General features: G+C 38.2%; 2 protein-coding genes across 2 annotated transcripts in view; both read right to left on the bottom strand.

The window, feature by feature from the left end:
- Positions 1-16,168, bottom strand: part of LOC106176272 (uncharacterized) — a 32,655-nt gene extending 16,487 nt beyond the window's left edge. Inside the window, exons 1-24 of the mRNA XM_087013578.1 lie at positions 15,799-16,168; positions 14,496-14,621; positions 13,805-13,996; positions 12,833-13,037; positions 12,404-12,577; positions 11,310-11,457; positions 10,853-10,949; positions 10,442-10,567; positions 9,844-10,074; positions 8,746-8,920; positions 8,267-8,394; positions 7,590-7,886; positions 7,069-7,206; positions 6,543-6,680; positions 5,899-6,024; positions 5,434-5,568; positions 4,596-4,725; positions 3,801-4,082; positions 3,303-3,439; positions 2,800-2,904; positions 2,054-2,452; positions 1,596-1,817; positions 985-1,131; positions 92-478 (exon numbers count right to left, since the gene is read on the bottom strand). Of these exons, the coding sequence (XP_086869704.1) occupies positions 92-478; positions 985-1,131; positions 1,596-1,817; positions 2,054-2,452; positions 2,800-2,904; positions 3,303-3,439; positions 3,801-4,082; positions 4,596-4,725; positions 5,434-5,568; positions 5,899-6,024; positions 6,543-6,680; positions 7,069-7,206; positions 7,590-7,886; positions 8,267-8,394; positions 8,746-8,920; positions 9,844-10,074; positions 10,442-10,567; positions 10,853-10,949; positions 11,310-11,457; positions 12,404-12,577; positions 12,833-13,037; positions 13,805-13,996; positions 14,496-14,621; positions 15,799-15,853 (4,300 nt within the window). The 5' untranslated portion in view covers positions 15,854-16,168. The remainder of the gene's footprint in view (positions 1-91; positions 479-984; positions 1,132-1,595; positions 1,818-2,053; positions 2,453-2,799; positions 2,905-3,302; positions 3,440-3,800; positions 4,083-4,595; positions 4,726-5,433; positions 5,569-5,898; positions 6,025-6,542; positions 6,681-7,068; positions 7,207-7,589; positions 7,887-8,266; positions 8,395-8,745; positions 8,921-9,843; positions 10,075-10,441; positions 10,568-10,852; positions 10,950-11,309; positions 11,458-12,403; positions 12,578-12,832; positions 13,038-13,804; positions 13,997-14,495; positions 14,622-15,798) is intronic.
- Positions 16,169-19,396: 3,228 nt separating this feature from the next.
- On the bottom strand, positions 19,397-21,276 carry LOC147761911 (uncharacterized). The gene is made up of 2 exons (XM_087014126.1): positions 21,011-21,276; positions 19,397-20,531 (listed from the first exon to the last, which is right to left on the bottom strand). The coding sequence occupies exons 1-2, from the start codon at positions 21,158-21,160 to the stop codon at positions 20,229-20,231; spliced, it is 453 nt and encodes a 150-aa protein (XP_086870252.1). The 5' UTR covers positions 21,161-21,276; the 3' UTR covers positions 19,397-20,228.
- Positions 21,277-21,724: the final 448 nt, after the last annotated feature.

Here is a 21,724-nt window from a genome sequence, read left to right as displayed (position 1 = left end):
AATGTGAAATTTGCGACAGAAATAAAATATTAAGATATAACATTTGTGTTCACACTAGCTGAAAAGTTAATCTATAGTTATAGGTACTCACTGGAAGGTACAGTCCTATAATTCATTAAACCAGCGCCCGATGATATCCGTCTGCCGTCCATGTAAAGTGCCCATTTACCGCCATTTTTGTTCCAAGTATAACACCAGTGGTGCCACGTGCCATCAAAGATTTCATAGCCTGGGACAGGTATGTATTTCTTAACATTATTCACGAGGGCGATAAAAGATCCCGCCATGTCGTACCCGAACAAGAGGGCGTTTTTATACGAAGTTGTGGCGTACGAGAGGACGTATATTTCCCCCTTGGCGAGCGTGGTCTTCATTCTGAAGCAGACCGTTACCGCAGTCATACTTGGTGTGGTTGGCGTTAGTTCCACGTACTTGCTAATGCTCTGGGGTGCTGTCCAACGGATCACTGAGGCCCTCCCTGAAAATATTGCTTTTTGGTTAGCCTATATGTGTGCAAATATTTAAAATATAAAGAAGGCAGCTGAATTTTTTAATAAAGTGCAATATCCGGTATAAAAAATCTACATGAAGATATTCAGGATAAAAATGTGAATTTGTTTATTCTCAATAAAGTACAATACCCAGCTGATTAGCATTACCAAAGATCTGCACTTGTCGAGACTTAATTCATAAAATACATCAGAAATGATGACTTCCATAATGTTAGTATAAAAACATGTAAGTTATTTGGAAGATTCGTTTAGGCATCAGATGCATTCTGAATGGCTGTGTAAGGTTAAGGGTGCAGAGGAAATAATTTACAAGAAACAAATGGTGTTCCAAAATTATACAACGCAATAACGTCTTTACTTATCTTCAGAAATTAAATAATGAAAAAACAATTACAATATTATTACTGTACCTTTTTTCAAAGTATCATCTTATTAAAAAATAAGTTGATCAATGACTTAAAATTTAAATTACTTTGTTTTGTCACAGCTAAACGCTTCTCAACGGTACTTCCGGTACACAGACTTCCGGTTGGCAAACATTTTCGAGTCCTTATTTGGTTGCCCTCGCCGCACGTGGCATTGCAGTCTACCCAATTCGTCCACTCAGTTAAGAAGGGACCTAAAATAAGTAATTAAATAATTTAAGTTTGATATATATTCAAGTAAGCCTGTAGTCTATATAACTTACTATAAAAGACAGTACCGGTAGATCCTCGTTACCTTTGTTCTTAACATGTAAAAGAAAATGTAAGATGCTAAGAGACATATGAAGTATGAATATTGGATAACATGTAATGACAATATGTGACCCATCTCTGTATTTTGATTTAATCTGCATTTAACGGGAAATATCACTAAGTAAGCTTGAACGCAGAGCAGTCATACAGCTAACGGTAAAATGTATACTGTATACATATACAAGTTTTATCCTTAACCAAGGGACGAATAGCATCGCGATGGATAATTGATAAGAAGAGTTAGTTGCTGTTATATTTGCGTCTGGGACGGTAAACTTGTAATTGAAAATATTTCACGTCTCACTCTATCTCACTCTCTCTCTCTCTCTCTCTCAGCTATATTTACATAAATCTGTGTTATAGGTGTAGACTCCGTGTCTCTCTTTGACAACAGTTTCCCACGCTAATACGTTTCCCCTGAGCGTGTCGTTACAGTCAGCGGCGGCAGTGATGTTCACGTTGACGTGGTCCCACACGTTAATACTGGATAGGTCGCCTACATACGACCGTCCGGCTCGAAATTCGCCTTCCATCGAGTCCTGGTCTTGTCCTAGTAGCCACTCTCCATCTGGAAAAAAACAGTTTTTAATTTAGATTTTCCGGTATTGAGTAGTCTTTTGACATTTAAATTTATTGGTAAATGCAATGTTTTATCAATAGAGACTTATTAATTTACCGCAATGATTTAAAACTATGGCACTCACTGGGGTTTTCTGCCGAAAGACAAGTACTGAACCAACAACATAATGTTTCCTTTTCCTGTTCAAAAGTGTCCATCTATACGCTGTAGTCACGAGCACTCACCATGTACTATTGACCTAAGATTCATAAATCCAGATCCGTTGGCTCTTTGTTTGCCGTCCAGATACAGCGCCCACTTGCCACCTTGCTGCTCCCATGTGAAACACCAGTGGTGCCAAGTTCCATCAAATATCATATAGCCCCCTAGAGGTATGTATTGTTTGGCATTATTTATATGAAATACGAAGGACCCGGCCAAGTTGTAGCCCAACATGAAGGAGTTGTCGTATGAGTACGTGGCGTGCGAAAGGAAATATCTTTCTCCCGTGGAGACTGTTGTCTTTAATCTCACGCAGGCGGTAATGGCGGGCAATACTGGCCTATACCGATACACTGGTGGTGTGAGTTTAACATATCTGTCAGTGCTCTGGGACGCTGGAAAACGCAGGACAGTGGCTCCTCCTGAAAATGTATTTTGTAGTGCATTTCTATTGGCTATTGTAAGATTCCTAAGTCAAAAGAGGTCTTTTGTTTCTTATCCATACATAGTAAATGATTTGAACAATAAGAATTGAAGTCAAAACCAAATAAGGTGCACAGACTGTGCAAAAATTTAACATTTAATAGAGACAGCTGGGATTACAGGTAGAAACAATTTAGCCTGGTGGGAGGTGAAGTGCAGGTAACAAATATCACTCCGCTTCGTCCTCGCGTGTGTGTCATTCGCCTCACTAACTCGTGATATATTTTTCATTTAAACTAAGCTTACGTTTGTATACAGGGGTGATAAGATGAATATGCCAACTTACTGTGACATTCCTCATCCTTTGTACACTGACATATCCTACTGTTGTTACCAATGTACAGACACAATTCCTTGCAGACCCCGTTATTTGAACCGCAGATGTTGTCACCTACAACAGGGAACAAAATCCCATTAGCGTTAAAGAGAAAGCTAGAGGCGATTCAAGAGAGGATGACGGAATGGTTAAAAAGTTGCAATTGACAGATGGTTGAAAAATGAAGTGCCAAAACAAGTGAAGCCGTTTGATGTGGCTGCAATATTTCCCTCTAAAGATCACCAATGCGACTGAATGTATGTTTATCATTAATAACGTGCACTTAAAAGCAAGCATATGGAATCATAAAATAAGGGAATAGTATGAGCTTAGATTATTAATATTTGTCATAGATAGGTCAATTTAGCTAGGGCCTATAGTAAAAAATAACATCAAAAATGTGTCACTCTTTTTGAAAGAATTCAGTTCGTTTCTTGTACAGAGGGACTTTATAATTCTATTTCTTAAAATACCTGTCTGTCTGTCTTCGTCATGCACTTTTATATCATGTGGTCTCGGGGTCTTTGAGTCCGTGTTTCTCCACATGATAACTGGGTCTGTGCCATTTTTGAATGCTCTCATTACAACTCCATAGGGGGCGCTAGGTGGGCTACGCGGCCAAGATTACAAATATAAATTACAATTTCACGTGCAACAGATAAAAGAGTTACAAATGGAATTTTTTTTTTTTTTTATCTTATTCTATTAGGTATGTATTGTGCTGCACACAACACTGATTTAGGGACTCTGACAGATGGTTTCTTCATATGTATCTGCACACCATTGTCCTTGACGATTATGTTAATCAAACAAAAGACGAAACATATTCATGTGTAAAATGACTGTACTACTAATCTACATGAAGTGGTAGACAAATGTTACTTACTTATTCATTCTTTATCAATTTATTTATACAATTCAGGTATATCATGCTAACATTATGTCTTCTATACAACATTCCCTGTACCAACCTATCAGTCCAGTAGATGTATTCCTCGGACACTGTAATAGAGGAAGGATCCGTCAGAGTGTCCCGGATGATGTATGTGACGTCACTTCCGTCTAGGTTGCTACTACAGATGACGTCAAGTGCTTTGTCACACCAGTATAACCTGTCCTTGTCGTAATCTATGGTCAGACCGCTGGGTTCCCGGGTGAACTCTGTGTGAGACATGATTGTTGTTCTTTCTGAACCATCGAGTCGTGCACGCTCGATTCTGGGTTTTGAACCTTGGTTAGTCCAAAACATGTACCTGGTTGACGAAACAAGCATTAAAGAAATAGACAAACTGCAAGTCACCCAATCTGCATTGGAATTTGTAGATCAAATTTCAAGACTCCTATTCAATCGTCTGCGTGTACGATATACAAAACTGTTACAATCCATAAACGTGTTTTTGAAACGCGCTTTGGAGAGTTTCGGCCATCACTTTTGACAGGTAAAAATAACTTAGGACATTGGTTTATAGATGGTAACGTTTGAATAGTGTATGCCTTGGAATTGAATTTTTTAAAAACTCAGGAATACTAATTTTAGCTATAAAAAAGTCTCATTAAATGCTTTCTTTAAATGTAATTTGTAAATATCACAGCTATAAAATCACAAGAATTGGAAAAATACAGAATAGCAATTGTCACATTGTCTCATCAAGTTACCCATTTGATTATACCTATGTTTTATCTTAAAAATTAAATTGGCATGCAGCAGGGGTTTCCAACTAAAATAAAATGCCATTAGCTGATTCAGCAACTTCTGTTTCCCTTACCCCAGGACTGGATGCACCACAATATCAGCTGGACTGTCCAGGTCAGATGCCACCAACACACGTCTGAATGACCCATTTAGTTTGGACACTTGGATTAAGTCAAGGTCACTGTCGGTCCAGTACAGGTTTTCTGGTATTGAAGAACTTTGTTTATATATATATATATATATATATATATATATATATATATATACTGAAGTATACCTTGAAAATCTGTTCTTAGATATTTTAGCCCTACTCACGTTGTGGTCAATACAGATTTTCTGATTAAAAAAAAAAAAAAAAAAAAAAAAAAAAAAAAAAAAATATATATATATATATATATATATATATATATATATATATATAATAAAACATTGTATTGAGAAGACACCAGTTGCTTGTTTAAGTACTGCAGATAGCATTACCAGGCCTACCCAACTGCCAGACTCGGCACCGAATGATCCCGAATTCACCGGTAGATCGGACCACACTACCCGTTTTCAAGGTGTTAGTCAGTCCGCATTACACAGTATCATACCCCGAACAAATTTTGAGTCGTGATGCATTACTTTTCAACTCCGCTGAGAATCGTTACAATCATATCGCGTACTAGGAAAGAGCGGTGTCGCATCTGATACTGTGTAATGCGTACTGATACACACCTTGGGAACGGGTAGTGTGGTCTGATCTACCGGTGAATTCGGGATCATTCGGTCCAGAGTCTGGTAGTTGGGTAGGCCTGATTACAGGTTTTCCGTTTTAAGACAAGAATTACATATACATTGTAAGAAAGTGGACTCGGTCTTATGTTTTTTAAACTGAGAACTTTCTTATTGAGATCTACATGTAAATTTACCTGCTATCCAATCCACAGACAATCCCTGCACTGAGCTGATTTCACCGGAAACTAGTGTCTGCATCTCCTTCCGGTCTCGATGGATTCTGGAGATGGTCTTGGAGCTGCTGTCCGCCCAGTATATGAACCTATTAGCTGAGGTATTATAATAAAAATGAAAAAAATATAATAAAAAATATCAAAATGATGTGCGACTTCCACTGTCTCTCAAATGAACCTCATGTTTTTTTTTCTTCTCTCTTTTTCAATTTGTTAAAGATATAAAGTTTCTATTATCAACCCTATTTCAATCTAGTAAACATTAGTGTGCAACATAAATCACTTAAAGTCTTTTGGTCGTAACTGATGTTATGTAAACCAATTAATCTGGCTAACTTTTGAAACCAATGAGGGATTTTTTAAATCAAATATCCAAATGTAGTATACTTTCAACCATACAATGTCACTTTTTATCAAATATTTTACCTGCATGGAAATCCACAACAGCCGCTGCGGTCAGCATGTCTGTCGTCTGCTGTGAGTTGATATCAGCGTTCAGAGAGATTCCGAGGATCTCTGCCCCCAAGGAGAGTGACAGGGAGGGTTCGGGATCTGGAAATGGTGAAATAATTATTGAAACAATAAAAGAGGGCAATAATATTTAATCTTAACACGTCGATAAATACTGGGAAATATATGTTTAACTTAATGTGTTAGGTGTTAATACATACTTAATGTGTGTTATGTGTTTTATGTGTTTGTTTGTACATCTTCAAAATAGGCATTGGTGATTTGATGTGATATTTTTGTCAATTAAATTTGACCTAATACTTTACTCATTCATTTTTAAACCACACCGAAAACGAATTAAAATGAAAATGGACACTAATGATAATAAATGGGATAAATATGCAACAGTGAACTAATAACAGTCTGTTAAGGAACCACCAAAAAATTTTATAATCTTTCATAACATTGATTATATTTTTCACTTGTCGTTTCTGTTAGTACAAACATTGGACATCTTACCCAAACAAAGCTTAAGTACAGAGAACAGCTTATTAAATTTATTCTCAGCACTGCCCATGTGTCAAAATAGTCCATTTTTAAAAAAACAATTATACACCTACCTTCTTGAGAATCCGCGGTTGTTGGCATACCAAAGCTATAGATGGGCGTGGTCGTCGTCCGGTTTGGGGCGGAGCTTGCATTCAGAGAGAGGCCGTGGATGTTAGCTCCCAGTGTGATTAACAGGAACGGTTTCATATCTAAGGAATGGAAGGACACGCATTTTACTACTGACGAAGCGGCGCAATGATACTATCGATTGTAATTCGAATAGCACTTTTTTATTTACAATTTAATAAATCTATTAATTTTAAAACGTAATATTTTTTTAGAATAAACATGCAGTAATGGCGACACATACTGTTGATATACTCCTATCAGAGCTATAAACAGTCATTTACATTATGCATGTTTTATTTATTTTTTTTAATCATAAAAGCAACTGAGTACATGAACTCCATAACAAACACATCCGTATTTTCAATCTAGGTATCTGTTTCCATGACAAAACCAAACTCACAACAAGACAAAGTGATAATGGATGCCGCCCACCCTGTTCAATCAATACTATTGATAAAGCCCACTCACCAAGGCAGGTTTTGCCGTCCTCTCCAAGCTTAAAACCGTCTGTACAGAGACATACAGCGTTGTTATTGTTGTTGTTGCCAGGGACGCACACCTGGGAGCAGCCGCCATTGTTCTCACTACACGCGTTCTTACCGAGATCTGGATAGAAGGAATTTGAAAACATTAGACGGGTCATGAACTTAAGTTTAAATTTTAATTGTTTACGCAATGTATTGACATTTTAATTTTTTCGTTGTCTGATTGTGTAAAGCTGGAGCTTATTAGACTCTTTAACAAGCACAATTATACTAATTATTCTATTTTATGTCACTTTTATCCTGGTTTTTACTTGGGAAAATTGGTTATTTTAGCCATAGGCCTAGATGACAAGTAGTAAATTTTATATTATGCTTGCATGAATAGAACATTAAATTAAAATAATCTTATTTCAATTGATCACGAATTAGTCTAGCCTTATTGCATATAAGTAATTCAAATTTATTCAGAACTACAAAAAGGATAAAAGTAAAATCGAAACTCACTAGATTTCTGCTTCCCTTCAAAGATCTTAACAGACGTTATATCATCTGTCTTTTCTCGCAGGATCTCCACTCTGACGTCACTTCCGGTCCTGTGAACCAGAGCAATGGACGACCCTGTGGCCACGTAGAGCTGACCCTGGTGGACAGCTAGTGTTCTGACGTCACTCAAACTGTGATCAAATGACACCATGTGGGAGTCAGAACCGTCAAAGTTGCACCAGGTAATCCGGCGAGTGCCAGAGTTCAGACCCTGGCTTATAAAGTACAGCTTCTCGTTGTCTACGTCTATTGTCAAACCTGGATCAAATAACATCTTATTCTAATTACCAAATATCTGTTACATTGCTTTGATCATTTAAGTTGATAGATGTGTGTTTATTTCAGTGCCTAGTGCAAATAAAGAGTGTATATGTAATGCTTCTTTAAGTTACAGTGCCGCATGATGCTTGAATAAATAGAACATTAAATTCTCAATGTTTTGAAAGTCTATAACCATTACAATTTGACAACATACATGGATCCCTGCTCTACAAGGTGGTGCGGGGAGGTAGAAAACCTGTTTTCCGAGAACAATTAACGCTAATCAGATACCCCCTCATTAAAAAAGCTGAAGGCTTCACAACCATTAGAGATACGACACAGAAGGACATCATCTAAGATCTACGTATAATTCTTACTGTAGAGTTTGAAGGCAGAATCGACGTGGGTCAGGCTGTCGGGAACAAACTGCTGGACATTGCTGCCGTCCATATTGGCAACAAATACGACCTGGGCATTGGTGCCATCCTCCGTCCAGAAGATTTTACTGAAAACCCACAGTGAAGTGAATCTGATTTGTAAATGATTTTTATTGAAACGGAACATTGGTATTGGGAGAGCAAAATAAACAGCTACATCAATCATCAAATTTATCTCTTCCGCAGATTGCTATTATGTATTTCATTCCAAGTTCCAATACCTGAAATTATATAACTTGGAATTTCAAATAATACATCACAATTGTTGACAACAGTAATGAGCTGATATATGGAAATATACAATGTAGGTTGTCCAAACAGTTTAAACAACCATATACATGAACAAGAGAACAACAACAACAACAACAACAACTACAACAACAATAATAATAATAATAATAATACCATTTAAAACGTACCCTTTATTTGGATGGATAGCTAGTGATGTGATCGGCTTTCTATCATATACCACTTTCAGTCTTTGCCTGCCGTCCAGCCTAGATACCCATATACTGCCCACACCTTCCCTGGTGGTGCTAAAGTACATATTACCAGACACATAGTCCACAGCTAAACCACTGGGGTTGTCCAGATCTGGTGAAAACAGTGATGAATTCTGATACAGTGTGGTCCTTCAAAACAATTAATAAATAAAGTATTCAAACAGTGTCATTGCAGTCACAGTACTTCAAAACAAGCTATTTTTAAAATGTTCTGGGGCAGCATGCTGTGGTACGTCAGTTCATTTTAACATAGCAATGTCAAATTATAAATGTGTTGTTCTTCCCTTGCTCTCAAAATGTTATAGATATTATTTTTATGTGAACGTAGCGGTATAAACTTAATTCAGTTTTAGTGGTGTTTTTCGGTGAAATGCTAGTACTTTCCCCAAGTATGTATGTCAAGAACTACATTGCCACCCTCTAGCCATATGTGCTTAGACGACATCTCGCTGACTCTCGAGGTGTTCTGGCATATATGCTAGGGGTGCCGGTGTAACGAAACTGAGGGTCCGTGTTACACACAGTCAACCCTCCCTTTAGTTATAATGGTTAGAGTTAGCCTGACCTAAGTGGATCAAAATCTAGGGCGAGGCTTACTTGTATACGAACAAATAAATGAGAAGCGTTACACGGGTCACGTTACACTGGTGTACCTGGAATGGACGTTCGGGCTCCCATAAGATAAGTAAAGGCAGGGGCGGGTCCGGGATTATTTCAAGGAGGGGGGGGGGTCCCCAAATGCAAGCCCCCCACCCCACCCCCCACCCCCCGCTTGACGTGGGGTTCGGGGCCGCTTGAGGGCCCGGAAATCTTTGGTCTTTAAAAGAGGGTCAGGACCCCTCTGATCCCCCTCTAAAGCCGCCACTGAGTACAGGTTGGTTGGAGTATTTGGGTTAGTATATGGGACGAATGTCACCTGTACAAAGTAATGGGAAGTGAAGTACGGTACCTAGCGGACTACATTCCCGTTACACCGCCTACCAAACCAAAAGGCAAAGACCAGTTAGACATTACCTGTGTTCACGACCGTTTCAATGTCCGTCCCATCAATAATACGAGCTCTTTTTATGGTGCCATGACGGCTGTCTGTCCAGTAATACATGCCGGACACAGGGTCGATGTCCATTGCTTTAGGGAACTCCACGTGAGGGGACGACATGGTCGGCATGGCGTCAAAGTCGGTGTTGTTTAAGTCCAATCCACGGATTTCATAGTGACGTGCGTAGAGCAGGAATGTACTGTTGACTGAAAGAGGAGAACAATGGACAAGCTGTCTTTTGAGCTAGTCAAACTTTCTGGTACGCCATAATTAAATCTCAACCAGTTTGGAGTTAATTATATACTACAGGCAGGGGCGGGTCCAGATAATTTCTGGTAGTTTTCAAAATTAACTTTGTTGATACATCCTCCATTTTATCCTCCATTTTATTCCGACAGCAAAAATAGATACCCGTCAATGTTTACTTGAAAATCTGACCGTCCTTTGAAAGACCCAGAAAACGGCCTTGATCCATTCGTCCCTGACAAGCTAGCTTTAGCTAACATGGATCTCGTAAGAACAAAACTACAAAATGACCTTAACAAATTATATTTACAAGAACAGTCTACTTACGGGCGCATGTTTTCCTGTCTGACAGTAAGACATGGAAGTAAGGACATGTGCAGTCCGCTGTGCCATTGAAACCCAGCAGACAGAGGTGAGAACAGCCGCCATTGTTTTCACCACACGGGTTCTTCACTGGATAATATAACCACGTCAAATATTTAATTAAGAAAAACTAAAATTCCAGTAGACTGGTATTTTAAAAACATACAGACATAAAACAGCGTTTTGCGTTAAGTTCCCGACTAAAAGACTAACTTTTTAACTATTTCACAATATTTCCAGCTATATAGGTAAAAAATGAAACGAGCATTAAATTAATACGCTTATTGAATATATCTCTAATCATGACAAGGAGTTTTCTGTTGTTTTCTTTTATTAAGACACATGTGCGACTTTTATAAAGAGAGAACCCCTTACTCTGGGCCTGCCTCTTAGAGTGGAAGACTTTAAGGTCAAAGGGCTGTGCATAAGTTCTCTGGACCACACGGACGCTGCTGCCATTAAATTTATTTGCCTAAAAAAAGAGGCAACACATATACGCATATCTCACCATATGCCAAAGTCCCCACAGGGAAGACGCATCTCAGCGCAAAAATGACGTACAAATAAATATATATGTAAAATATATAAAAAGCGACATGTTTCTCAACGATAAATAGTACATTCATTTGAACTTTTTTGAACTTTTTTCAAAACTGCCATGTGCACTTCACCATATACCGAAGTCCCCACGAAATAAGCAAATCATTATATATACAGTATACATACAAATATGTAAAAGCGAGATGTTTCCCAATAATATATACATATTAGCAACGATTTCCAACACTGCCACAATTATGAACATGTCTACACAACGTATTTCAAGAACTACCTCCATGAGCGAGTTGGTTCTCCAATCAGTCCAGTACACATTGGAGCCAAACACAGCAATGGCGAAGGGATGTGAGAGCAGACGATGGTTCTTCAACACGACCCTGTAGTCGCTTCCGTCATACCGTACCGTGCTGATGGTGTCCGACCTAGACAGTAGTACGGTTTGACAGTTTTGTTATTACTTTGATGCCCATCTTTGCATATCTTTATAATTAGAATTAGATTTTAAGACCTAAGAACATATCACACTTATAATAAATATCATTCTTTTTAAAGAATGATATTTATTATAAGTGTGATATTAAAATATACAGTGTGATATTAAAATATACAGTGTACTACCCATGCAAGCCTCAATATTAATACGTGTATTAATACATGAATTGCACTAATTTGATCATTATTCTAATTTAAAACGCACCAAACGGGAAGATGAATTGATTTCATTCGCACCGCTGTGTGCGCAGCAAGTATTTTTACTTTTGCTTGTCATTATCGCGGCTTGAATGGTCAATTTGGCGATAGCTCTTTTCCGTTTACAAGGCCTGCTTTATAACATTTGTTTGCATAGCTGTTTTGCTGACATGTTGGACTCTCTGACCTCAACCCCAAATAGCCTGTAGTCCTATCAGTTCCAGTAAACAGATGCCTTGTAGTCAACCGTTCAAGGTCGTCTACTTTTTATCCACGTGTCTGCAAATTCCAATCAAATATGCATGTTGGTTCGCATGAGGGGTTTTCGCTTCTCAGGCAATAAACTCACAAAAATGGAAAAGCAGCCAGTTTGAGTTACGTGTTACAGTTTTTAGTTTCAAAGATTCGGGTCAAAATAATTTGTGACAAAGTTCTCCTGGGCAATGGTGAGTCTGTGGAAACTTGTGAAAAGTTGCTCAGTGACAAGTGCTGCCTTTTGTGATATTCTTAAAGTTCATTAAACACCCCTCCGTGCTCCTCAGCGCAGGACACGTAACCAATTTGCGTATACTCTAAAATACCGGTATCCTAGTGTGTGTGTGTGTGTGTGTGTGTGTGCGTGCGTGTGTGTGTGTGTGTATGTGTGTCCACACACAGAGCAGCACAACATGCCCGTACCTGGCATCCACCCAGTAAACTCTCCTTAAGTCATAGTCCAGGGTCAGTCCATTTGGCCACGCCCCTTCACTGTCCATCAGAGTGATGTTGACCACGACTGCCCGGCCATGTCCACTCATAGAACAGCTCTCAATACGAGGATTGTTCTTCTCCCAGTCCGTCCAGAATAATAGACTGAAATGTTTGAATGCAATTGTTTGTCAATAATAATAATAATAATAATAATAATAATAATAATAATAATAAATCAATCATTCAAACAATACAGGAATTATAGGTCTTTATCGCATATTACATATGGCTTAAATCAGATATTTCTAATTATATCTAATTAATTGTAAATTTTCTTTTTTCAGGTGACGTATTTTATTTCAATAGAACGTTATAAAATAATTAAATTTAAGTTCGTTTAGAATGTCACCAGCTTACCCAGCACTGGGATCTACAGCAATGGCTCTGGGTTGCTTAATCTTCCCAGCTACAAGCGTCGACCTGAGCTTGCCTTGCATGGTGGCGACCTCTATCTGGCGTTGATTGCTGTCCACCCAGTAGATGTTCTCTCCTATCCAGTCGACAGCAATGCCCTCTGGTCTTATCAGGCCAACACTAACGACCTCTTGGATATCGGTTATGTCTGAAATCAGATGGAAGGTGTTTTACATGAAGTCTTGAAGTTTAAAAATTGTATCATTTACAACAACATCAAGAAACAGAAACAACAGTAGCAACATCACCAACAATATCATCACCAACAACAACAATAACAACAACAACAACAACAACAATAATAATAATAATAATAATAATAATAATAATAATAATAGAAAAACTACCCTTCGACAACTAGGTCACCACAGTAACGACGCTTGGTGACAAAAGTATAAATGTTCGAATTTCTAGGGATAATTCAAGAAAAGCAACAAAAATTTGTCACTGCAAAAAGTAATGTTTTTACTCGTCCTTTCAAGTAGCATACAGAGTCAACAGGCAAGTCAAGTAACTGCCTCTAAACCCGACAAATATTTTCAACTCGTATCTCGTTTGAATAAGAAGCACACGCAAAACCTTACCTAATACCTTCTGCATTACTACGTCATTTGGCGGAGTTTTACGAACTGCCAAGACGAATTAACAGGACAAGTTTACGACCAGATATTTGAAGAAGATGCAGTGTTTAAGTAGTACTTTTGCCAACCGAGTGAACAATTTGGTTAATCTTTTTGAACATGCATACACCTTATATGTCTTCAGTAGGAGACTGATAGTAGCGATTTATATGTTCAACAGGGATTCATCTCTCGCTTTGCATGCGTCTTTAATATCCACAATTACTTTTGATTGCTAATGAAATACTGAAAGCACGAGGCTGCGGCGCATATAAACCAATGTAGTTGTACTTACGGTTGGCGTCCATGACTCCTCTGTATATTTTATCCTCCATGACGTCCGACCAGAATATGGTTCTGTTCTTATCGTAGTAATCCAGGGACACAGTGTTTCTCAGTCTGTCCAGAGCAACCGACGCCTGTCCATCCAAGTCCACTAGTCTTATCTCATGACGGAGCGTATACAATATATACGGTCTTTCCGTACCTGAAGTGTTAAATGTATAACATGTGACAGATATTTCAGTATTGCAAAATATATTAACTTTGTATCCAGGCAACAATGGAAATGGGTTTTATCCGGTGCGGCTATATTACCCAGTATTTATTTATTTTCTAGATGTTGTTACTTGTGACCTTTTCTTTTTTATTTAGCCCAGGGAGGACATGAAAAGATCTTGTTGAAAGAGAAACAATGTACTACGTTGTGTGAAATTGATACAGCTATTGAAGCGTGCAAAATAAAGCTGATGTCAATTACAAAATAATAAATTCTGTTTAAATACCAAACCACCAAAAAGGACTAGGTTGGCTGTAAATGTTGTATTACATACGTTTTTTTTTTTTTTTTTTTTTTTTTTTAATTAATTTATTTATTTATTTTTTTTTTAGTTTTGCTCTAACCACCCTCACACGTTTACAAAACTGATGGTTATTCCATGAGAACTATCAAAAAAAAAAAAAAAAAAAAAAACATCCGGAACTACCTTCTGGCTTGCAAGTCCAGCCATCCGGGTCTAAAATGTAACCATGGTAACAAGAGCACGTGTAACCCAGTGACGTCTGTGAGCACTGCTGGCTGCAGGCACCCCACTGATCACATGGCGAGACATCTGAAATGAGATACAGGCAACGATCTAAATAGAACAATAATAAAAAAAAAAAAAAAAAACAATTCTGATATTTATTTAAAGTCTAAAATCATTAAAAGTTCGGCAGTTAAAATGTTAAATGTAAAATAATTCATAACTTATCATTCATATTATCTTAGTATTAATGGAATTTTACGGATGTCCTCAAAATCTGTAACTGATTTTTTTCATAGTTGTGTTATTATTATTATTATTGTTATTTATGCCTTTTCACCAGGTACGACAGAAATATTGAATATACGACTAGAAGATTAAATGATGCGATATCCTATAGAACTACACTCTTTCTTCTCACTGGCATGTTCCCGCTCATAGTAATACTATGGCAGATCTGCTTTATGGAGGGCGCTAGTGGGGTGGGATTATAATTAACAGGAAATAAATTCATCAATTCGTAGATCACAGGAAATAAAACTTCTCGTGGAAAATTTAGGACAAATGAGTTGGAAATCACGAATAATCGAGTATAATGACTTCATTTCACGTACAGCGAGGGATAATTTCTAGAAAATATATAAACGGGGTACGGTGCGAGGTACTTCAAGGATCTCGCTAAATGAATATGAACATTTTTCGCATCTCGGGAAAAGGAAAATAACTTTCACGGGGACAAAAAATCCGGATGTGCTCCTCTTGTTTAATCCCCCCTAGTTTTCTTCCAACCGGGTTCAGTAATGCCAACAATTATAGCGTACCTTGGCACTTTTTTTAAAATAATATATTGTACTTCATGAGTCAGGCCGTATACAATGTAGGGGGGTTACATGGAACAGGGTTGGGTCTCTTGCTAGAAAAACGCCTTTTTGGCCAGAAAAAAAATCATCTCAGGAGTCAAAATTTGATGTTGGTTCAATGTCATGTCGCAACCTGAGAGAACAAAGCGGGTACAAGTAAAAAATGTTTATTTTTTTATCTCTACAGACCAGTTTGTTTATTATACGTCAGGATATAGAGGTACAGTAAAGTGGCTATCAGTTAGTTTTAGTTGTCAAAAAATAATTTCTTAAGAAACAACATGTATGTGAGATATATATTTGACCTAGTAGGAACTGCGTTGTTCTAAGTTTTCACCACCACAATGAATCGTACGTAATATCAGTACATTTTAAATAGATACAACTATTTAATACAGACTTACCTGTGAAGACTGAGCCAGCGGAAAGGAGCAGTATCCACGCTGCTAAAAGATGCATGGTTTTCGACTGGCCCCGGCACGAGTTCGTTTTCTTATTTTTTCTTAGGGTGGCTCCCTTTATATACAGTGGTTTTACCGGTAAGCTCTTGCACAACAGGACAAAGTCCACTCCGACAAATCAGAGATACATGTATAGGCCTGTACACAAGAAACTACCAAAATAAGTCTGGTGTCACACTCACATGTGTTGTTAATTTTCTGTATGTCCTGTTTGCCACTGTTACTGCACTCGGATTGTAAAACAAACCGCAAAGCTTTTTAAAGCAGATCACTTTTACGGGGTTTCTGGGTCAACTGCATTAAAAACGCCTCCGTAAAGTGAAAATGAATGTTTAGGGGAATCGGTTTATAAACAAGTCAAGGCCTTAGCCCCTAGAATTAGGTGATTGTATTTCGCAATCGCTGCCCTCCTGTTGACATGCTCTGTCAAATGATTTCAAGATGTGTAGGTCTACCGTATTGCGTACATACAGCAATGATAAAATTCTACTTCTTAATGAAATAACCAAGTTTAGCCATTATCTCTCTCTCTGCCTGGCTGCTGGCTGTTGTGTGTGTGCGTGCGTGAATGCGTGCGTGTGTGTGTATGTGTGTGTGTGGTTGTGTGAATGTGGGGGGGGATAAGGGTACCTTAGATAGGTGAGACCAGTGGCGGATTTAGAAGGGGGGGGGGCAGGGTGGTCCTGGCCCCCCTTCGGTTTATAAAAAAAATCACACTAATATTCCCCTCTTGGAAGTAATATTTCGACTAGCTGATTTATAGGGCTGAACAGTACCAAATGACATCGTTCGCCCTCCAAAACACTTCAGCGGGCCCTGAACCCCACGCCAACCCGGTGGGGGTGGGGGTGGGGTGGGGGGTTGGAAGGGGGAGGCTTTGCATCCGCGGACCCCCCTCCCTTCAAATAATCCTGGATCCGCCCCTGGGTGAGACAGACGAACATGCCGTCTCCCAGGACATCATTAAATGCTTACTGCAATTTTATACCGAATACCGTGCTGCCCTTATTTCAAACATTCAAATATGCATAGAGCTACTACACTGCTACTATGAAAAAGCGCGGATTACATCGGAATGTCGGTTTCCACTAACTGTAGCTGCACAAGTTATACAACCAACACCGAATACCATCAGCCGCACCGTGCACTCAAATTTACAGTTGAGATGTTGTCAGCGCAAGAGGAAAAAAGGCAAGAAAAACATAATCAAAACCAAGAAACAAAAGAGTGAATAGATCTTAAATGTTTTTCTTTGTTGACTACATATAGTTTTAGTATTCCGTTCAAATATTTACCGATCCCCTTATCGTGATTGAAAAATCAAAGAACGCATTCACAAATGCTGTCGTTGCTACAGATGAGACCTTTGTCACAGCAACCGTTTTTTATTTTATTAATTAGTTTATTTCTGTCATACCAACAAATACAGCATAAGAATATAAAGCCCCAGAAACTGCATTGGTATGAGGTTCGCCCTGATGGAGGCCAAGATGACCTTGGCGTGTCTCGTGAAGAAGTTCAGCGTTGAGAGCTGTTCAGAGACGCAGATCCCACTGGTTCACGTGGCCAGGAGCACAGTGCAGCCGGAGAAAGGTGTCGCCGTGCGTCTTATGCCCCTATTTCACACAGACTACGAATCCCACGAATCGCCAGGAATTGAAAATTCCGGATTCGTGGTTGAATCCTAATCAGTTCGTGAAGTTATTAACAGATTCGTATATAATCGTAGCCAGTTCTTGCAATTCTTGATCAATCGGGAATTTGTGGCAAACATTTTGAGCTGTTCAAGGTCTTGGCCACGAATCCCGATTCCAAAAAATCGTAGTGAATTTCTGGACAATGTTCGTGCGATTCCAGCCGAATCTCACGAATATTCGTAACACTATCGCACCTGTATCGTAACTGAATCGTGAGCGTGTCGAATTAGACCAGAAAATTGGCCAAATCTCACGAATCCTCACGATTCCTGAAATTTGTCATTTCCTGGCGATTCGTGGGAATTGTGGTCTGTGTGAAATAGGGACCTTACAAGGCGGCATGTGGTGGTCAATAATAGTGAAGAATAGACAATAACTGAACGTATTCAAAAAATTCCATAGCTTTTGTCATGATTGGCTATGTTTTATGACTTATATCTGGCGACAAGGATTATCTTTCATGCTTACAGTAGAAAAATGTTTAGAACTGCATTCCGTTTAAAATGTTTGATTTCGCGGATGGATGTCGAATTTAGTTGACAATGAACAACATTATATTTAGTGAGGATGACAATTTATGCGAACAATTTTTAAGATATGTATAGAAATTATTTTAAATTTATTATATATCCCTTTATATTTTATCCACATATTTTTTTATACAGAGATACTTTATCACTTTGCATGTTTTAAAGAGCCCTAACTAGGCTATAATAACCAGCATAATCCCAGCTCTACAGTGTTAGATGTTGATATATTTAAATGTACAGTACATCGATTTACAGTTATGGATATGACGAAAATTGCGTCTTATTTTTATATAAAGGTCAATTTATCAATGCGTTGTATTGTCCAATCTTACCACTTTATTGATTTACAAGTTTCAAGAACGACAATAATTTGTCAAACTTTCGCGGCAGTTTCTGGAACAGGGTTAATGCACAGATTTGGTGTAGTTCCACAAGCGTTACTGTTATTTCTGTTCTTTTCATGGTAAACACACTGTATGTATTTATTATTGATTGGAGTTATCAAATGATTTTCATTTTATTCGGGCCCTCTGAAGAAGTTAAGAACGCATGGTCGTTAATATAGGCTATAACAGAACTGTTACCTGTGCTGAAGGCTTGTCGCGCCATCTACAGGAGATAATTGCAGTAGGTGGTAGCCGCATTCACTATTAGGCACGTGACCTTTAACGAACACATCCTAATGCTAATTGTTTGTAAATTTGGTGACATTTGATGGCCTCGTTTTAATTTAATAGACATTTCTTTTTTTGTTGAAATCACTGTGAAACATTGGATTTGCTATAAAGTTTACTTAATTGCATAAAATTTGTATATTTTCACCACTATTTTACATTTTTTCGAACCCTTAATCGTGTTTGACACTGTATCTGGTATAAAAAGCACTATTTCTAACAATTCACAGCTGTGAGGTGATCATTTGTAAATAAAAGTGCATGGAAATGGGGGTGGGACAACCTTTTTGACCAATGTTGTATAGAAGCGACATTATTTTAACCGTCTGTACCCTCCCACTGTTAAGTCCCTTCTCCCTGGATCCTCCAGTGGATATGTTGTACCACGAGTGGCATCATTTTAACCCTCAGGACCCTCCTACTGCACTGCCCCTTTCCCTTGATTATCCCAGTGATTATACCAATAGCGGCATTATTTTTACCCTTCTTAACCATTTGACTGATGTGTGAACTGTGTAAATACACTCTAGCATTGCATCCCAAGTGTTGCGCCCATGTTTTTCTTCACATTTATATTATGTTCTTATTTATCTATTTTATTTTATTTTTTTACATTTCTAAGTTAAAACTCAGCTTGATCTTTTTGCCCTAATTTTATTCCCTTTAGAGATACCAATGTCAACAAAAACTACTTTTACACTCATTATTCGGAAAAAAGCAAAGCTAAAAGATGGAACTAAAAGACGGTCCCTGTAAATATACACTATTTTCTACAATTTACCTCCTTTAAAGTACTGTATTGAAAACAGAAAATATCACTTAAAAGCAAATTTACCAAGCATTCAACATTTTCAAATTGTGTCTTATGGTTACACCCCCTCCAATAAATATAATTATTAAAATAATTATTCAAAAAGAACACCAAAAGATATATATTCAACTGAAACAATATCATTTTCCAATCCACAAATTACAATTAAATTACAATTAATTAGATAAAGTGGAATTATATCGTGTGTTCCCCAAGTTCCGTGTCCCTGTGCCACCCAGTTAGTAGTACAATAACATGGAATTAGAAACACTGTCAAAGCTACATATTACATTTTAAAGACAGCACAGCGCCAAATATATATTTAATTAACAAAACTTCCATAAAGCACCTTGACTATAGTAAGAAAAATTTAATATCGTGAAAAAAAAAAAAAAAAAAAAAGAAAACACCAAGCCAATCGACAAAGTGGACAGCCATTCTTATTCGAAGCTATGAAAAGAAACATCTTAGTCACTCAGACCCACATCTTAAGAGAGTAAGATAACTAAAACTGCAGTTGACGCTCCCAATTTTCAGTTCTCATAGTCCGTATTCATATGGAATTCAGTCCTGTGTATACAGTCCTGTTTTGTTTGTCCATATTTAATATTTCCCCACCGTCAATATGTTTCCGTTGTGTGTGTTATTGTCCTTGTTTCTTTTACGGTCGTTCAGGTACCAAGAAAGGTTCCCACGCTGGCAGACCAGGTGGATCAGGTGGGTTCAAGTCGTCATAGTCGTTGGCCGCGTCCCCATTGTAGTCTCCGCAGATTCCACGTACCCCCAGGGCAGAGGCGCAATGTTTGCCAGTCATTTCTATCTCATCAGTGTGTAGATAAACAATGACAGTCATTGGAACTTCATGGCAACGTATAATGTACCCTCTGGGTTCAAGACTATCCCCTGTAACAAGTCCACCGGCATATACGAAAGGCGTTTCAGTAATTACGCCTGTGACTCGGTTCTGGAAGGAAAATCCAAAATATGTTGTTGTTTTTTTAATCACAGAAACAGTATAAAATAATGTGACGTTTCTACAAGATAGTGTTGCACTAGGAAGACAGAAGCGGAATGGGGCTGGGGTTATCTCTGACTCGGTTCTGAAGGAAAATGCAAACAATTTCGATGTTGCAATATGTGTGATGAACAGCAAACCGTTAACGACTGGAATGGATTGCACTGCACTGACATGGAATTCATACGAGTGAAAGAGGGAGAGGGGGAGGGAATGAGCATTATTACTAGCATTTCTAAACCATTTAAACTGGACAAAAAAGGTCTTATTAGCTTGTAACTAAAGAAAATCACTTCTACAGCAACCGTTGCCAAGCATCACTTTGAAAATTTGGGCACTACCTATGCAAATGATCAGCATAGTCAAACTTTCCTTTGTGCCAATCCAATCATGTCGACTATAAAACTAAAAGGAAAAATAAAACTCACCCTCAACGTCACAGTTGAGCCTAAATCAGCCTCGAAAAATTCACCTGAACACCTCACGTATACTCGTTTGATGCGTGTTTTTGGTCCCCCATTAAAGAGCTCCTGCTCCGTGACCACCCACCAATAATTACCCTTCCAAGGCATGACCATGATGCCGAATTTCGTAACGACTGGTAGACTGATAGTTTGAACAGGAGTGTTATAACTGAAGTGCAGGTCGTCAAACGTCTTGTAGCGAACATCGCCTCGTGCCCAACAAGTGGCATTCGGAACTAAATGAACAGAGGATTCCAAATTTCAGTACATTATGCTGAAGTTATCAATGAATGAATATTTCAGCTTAATATGGTTAATTTTTTACCTTGAGTTTCAACCTCTGTTGACTATACAGGCTTGAGAGAAGAGTGGAAATAAATAGGTTTTTTAAACTGATACGCAGCAAAATAAAATAAAAACAGAAGTTTCAAACTAAGCTTAGGTTACATTTTCCGTGCTGCGTCCATGTAGTATACGAAATCGCACTAGTTCTATGTCTGGATAAAATGAGAAACCCCTGGTGTTGTGGGATTCGTTAAACAAACTTTGTTAAAAGTAAAACGCCGAGACGAGGCAGATAAAATATATATATTATATATATCCTATTTTAATTACTCCTAAACCGTCACACTGTCGTTAAGAGAGACAGAAGAATAGCTTGATCCAGCAATTTCAAAA

This window comes from Lingula anatina, chromosome 5, assembly GCF_051362555.1.
Source record: "Lingula anatina isolate TDL-2025a chromosome 5, LinAna3.0, whole genome shotgun sequence".
NCBI classification, from domain to species: domain Eukaryota; kingdom Metazoa; phylum Brachiopoda; class Lingulata; order Lingulida; family Lingulidae; genus Lingula; species Lingula anatina.
The sequence above is the reverse complement of the archived record's forward strand: the minus strand, read 5'-3'. Positions and strand labels throughout refer to the sequence as shown.

What these genes read in the sequence shown, in the direction of transcription:
- LOC147761911 (XM_087014126.1), bottom strand. Translation starts at nt 21,160, where the DNA reads ATGGTCATGCCTTGGAAGGGTAATTATTGGTGGGTGGTCACGGAGCAG. An exon ending in GCTCAACTGTGACGTTGAGG is followed by an intron (nt 20,532 to 21,010) that starts GTGAGTTTTATT and finishes TTTTCCTTCCAG; the next exon opens with AACCGAGTCACAGGCGTAAT.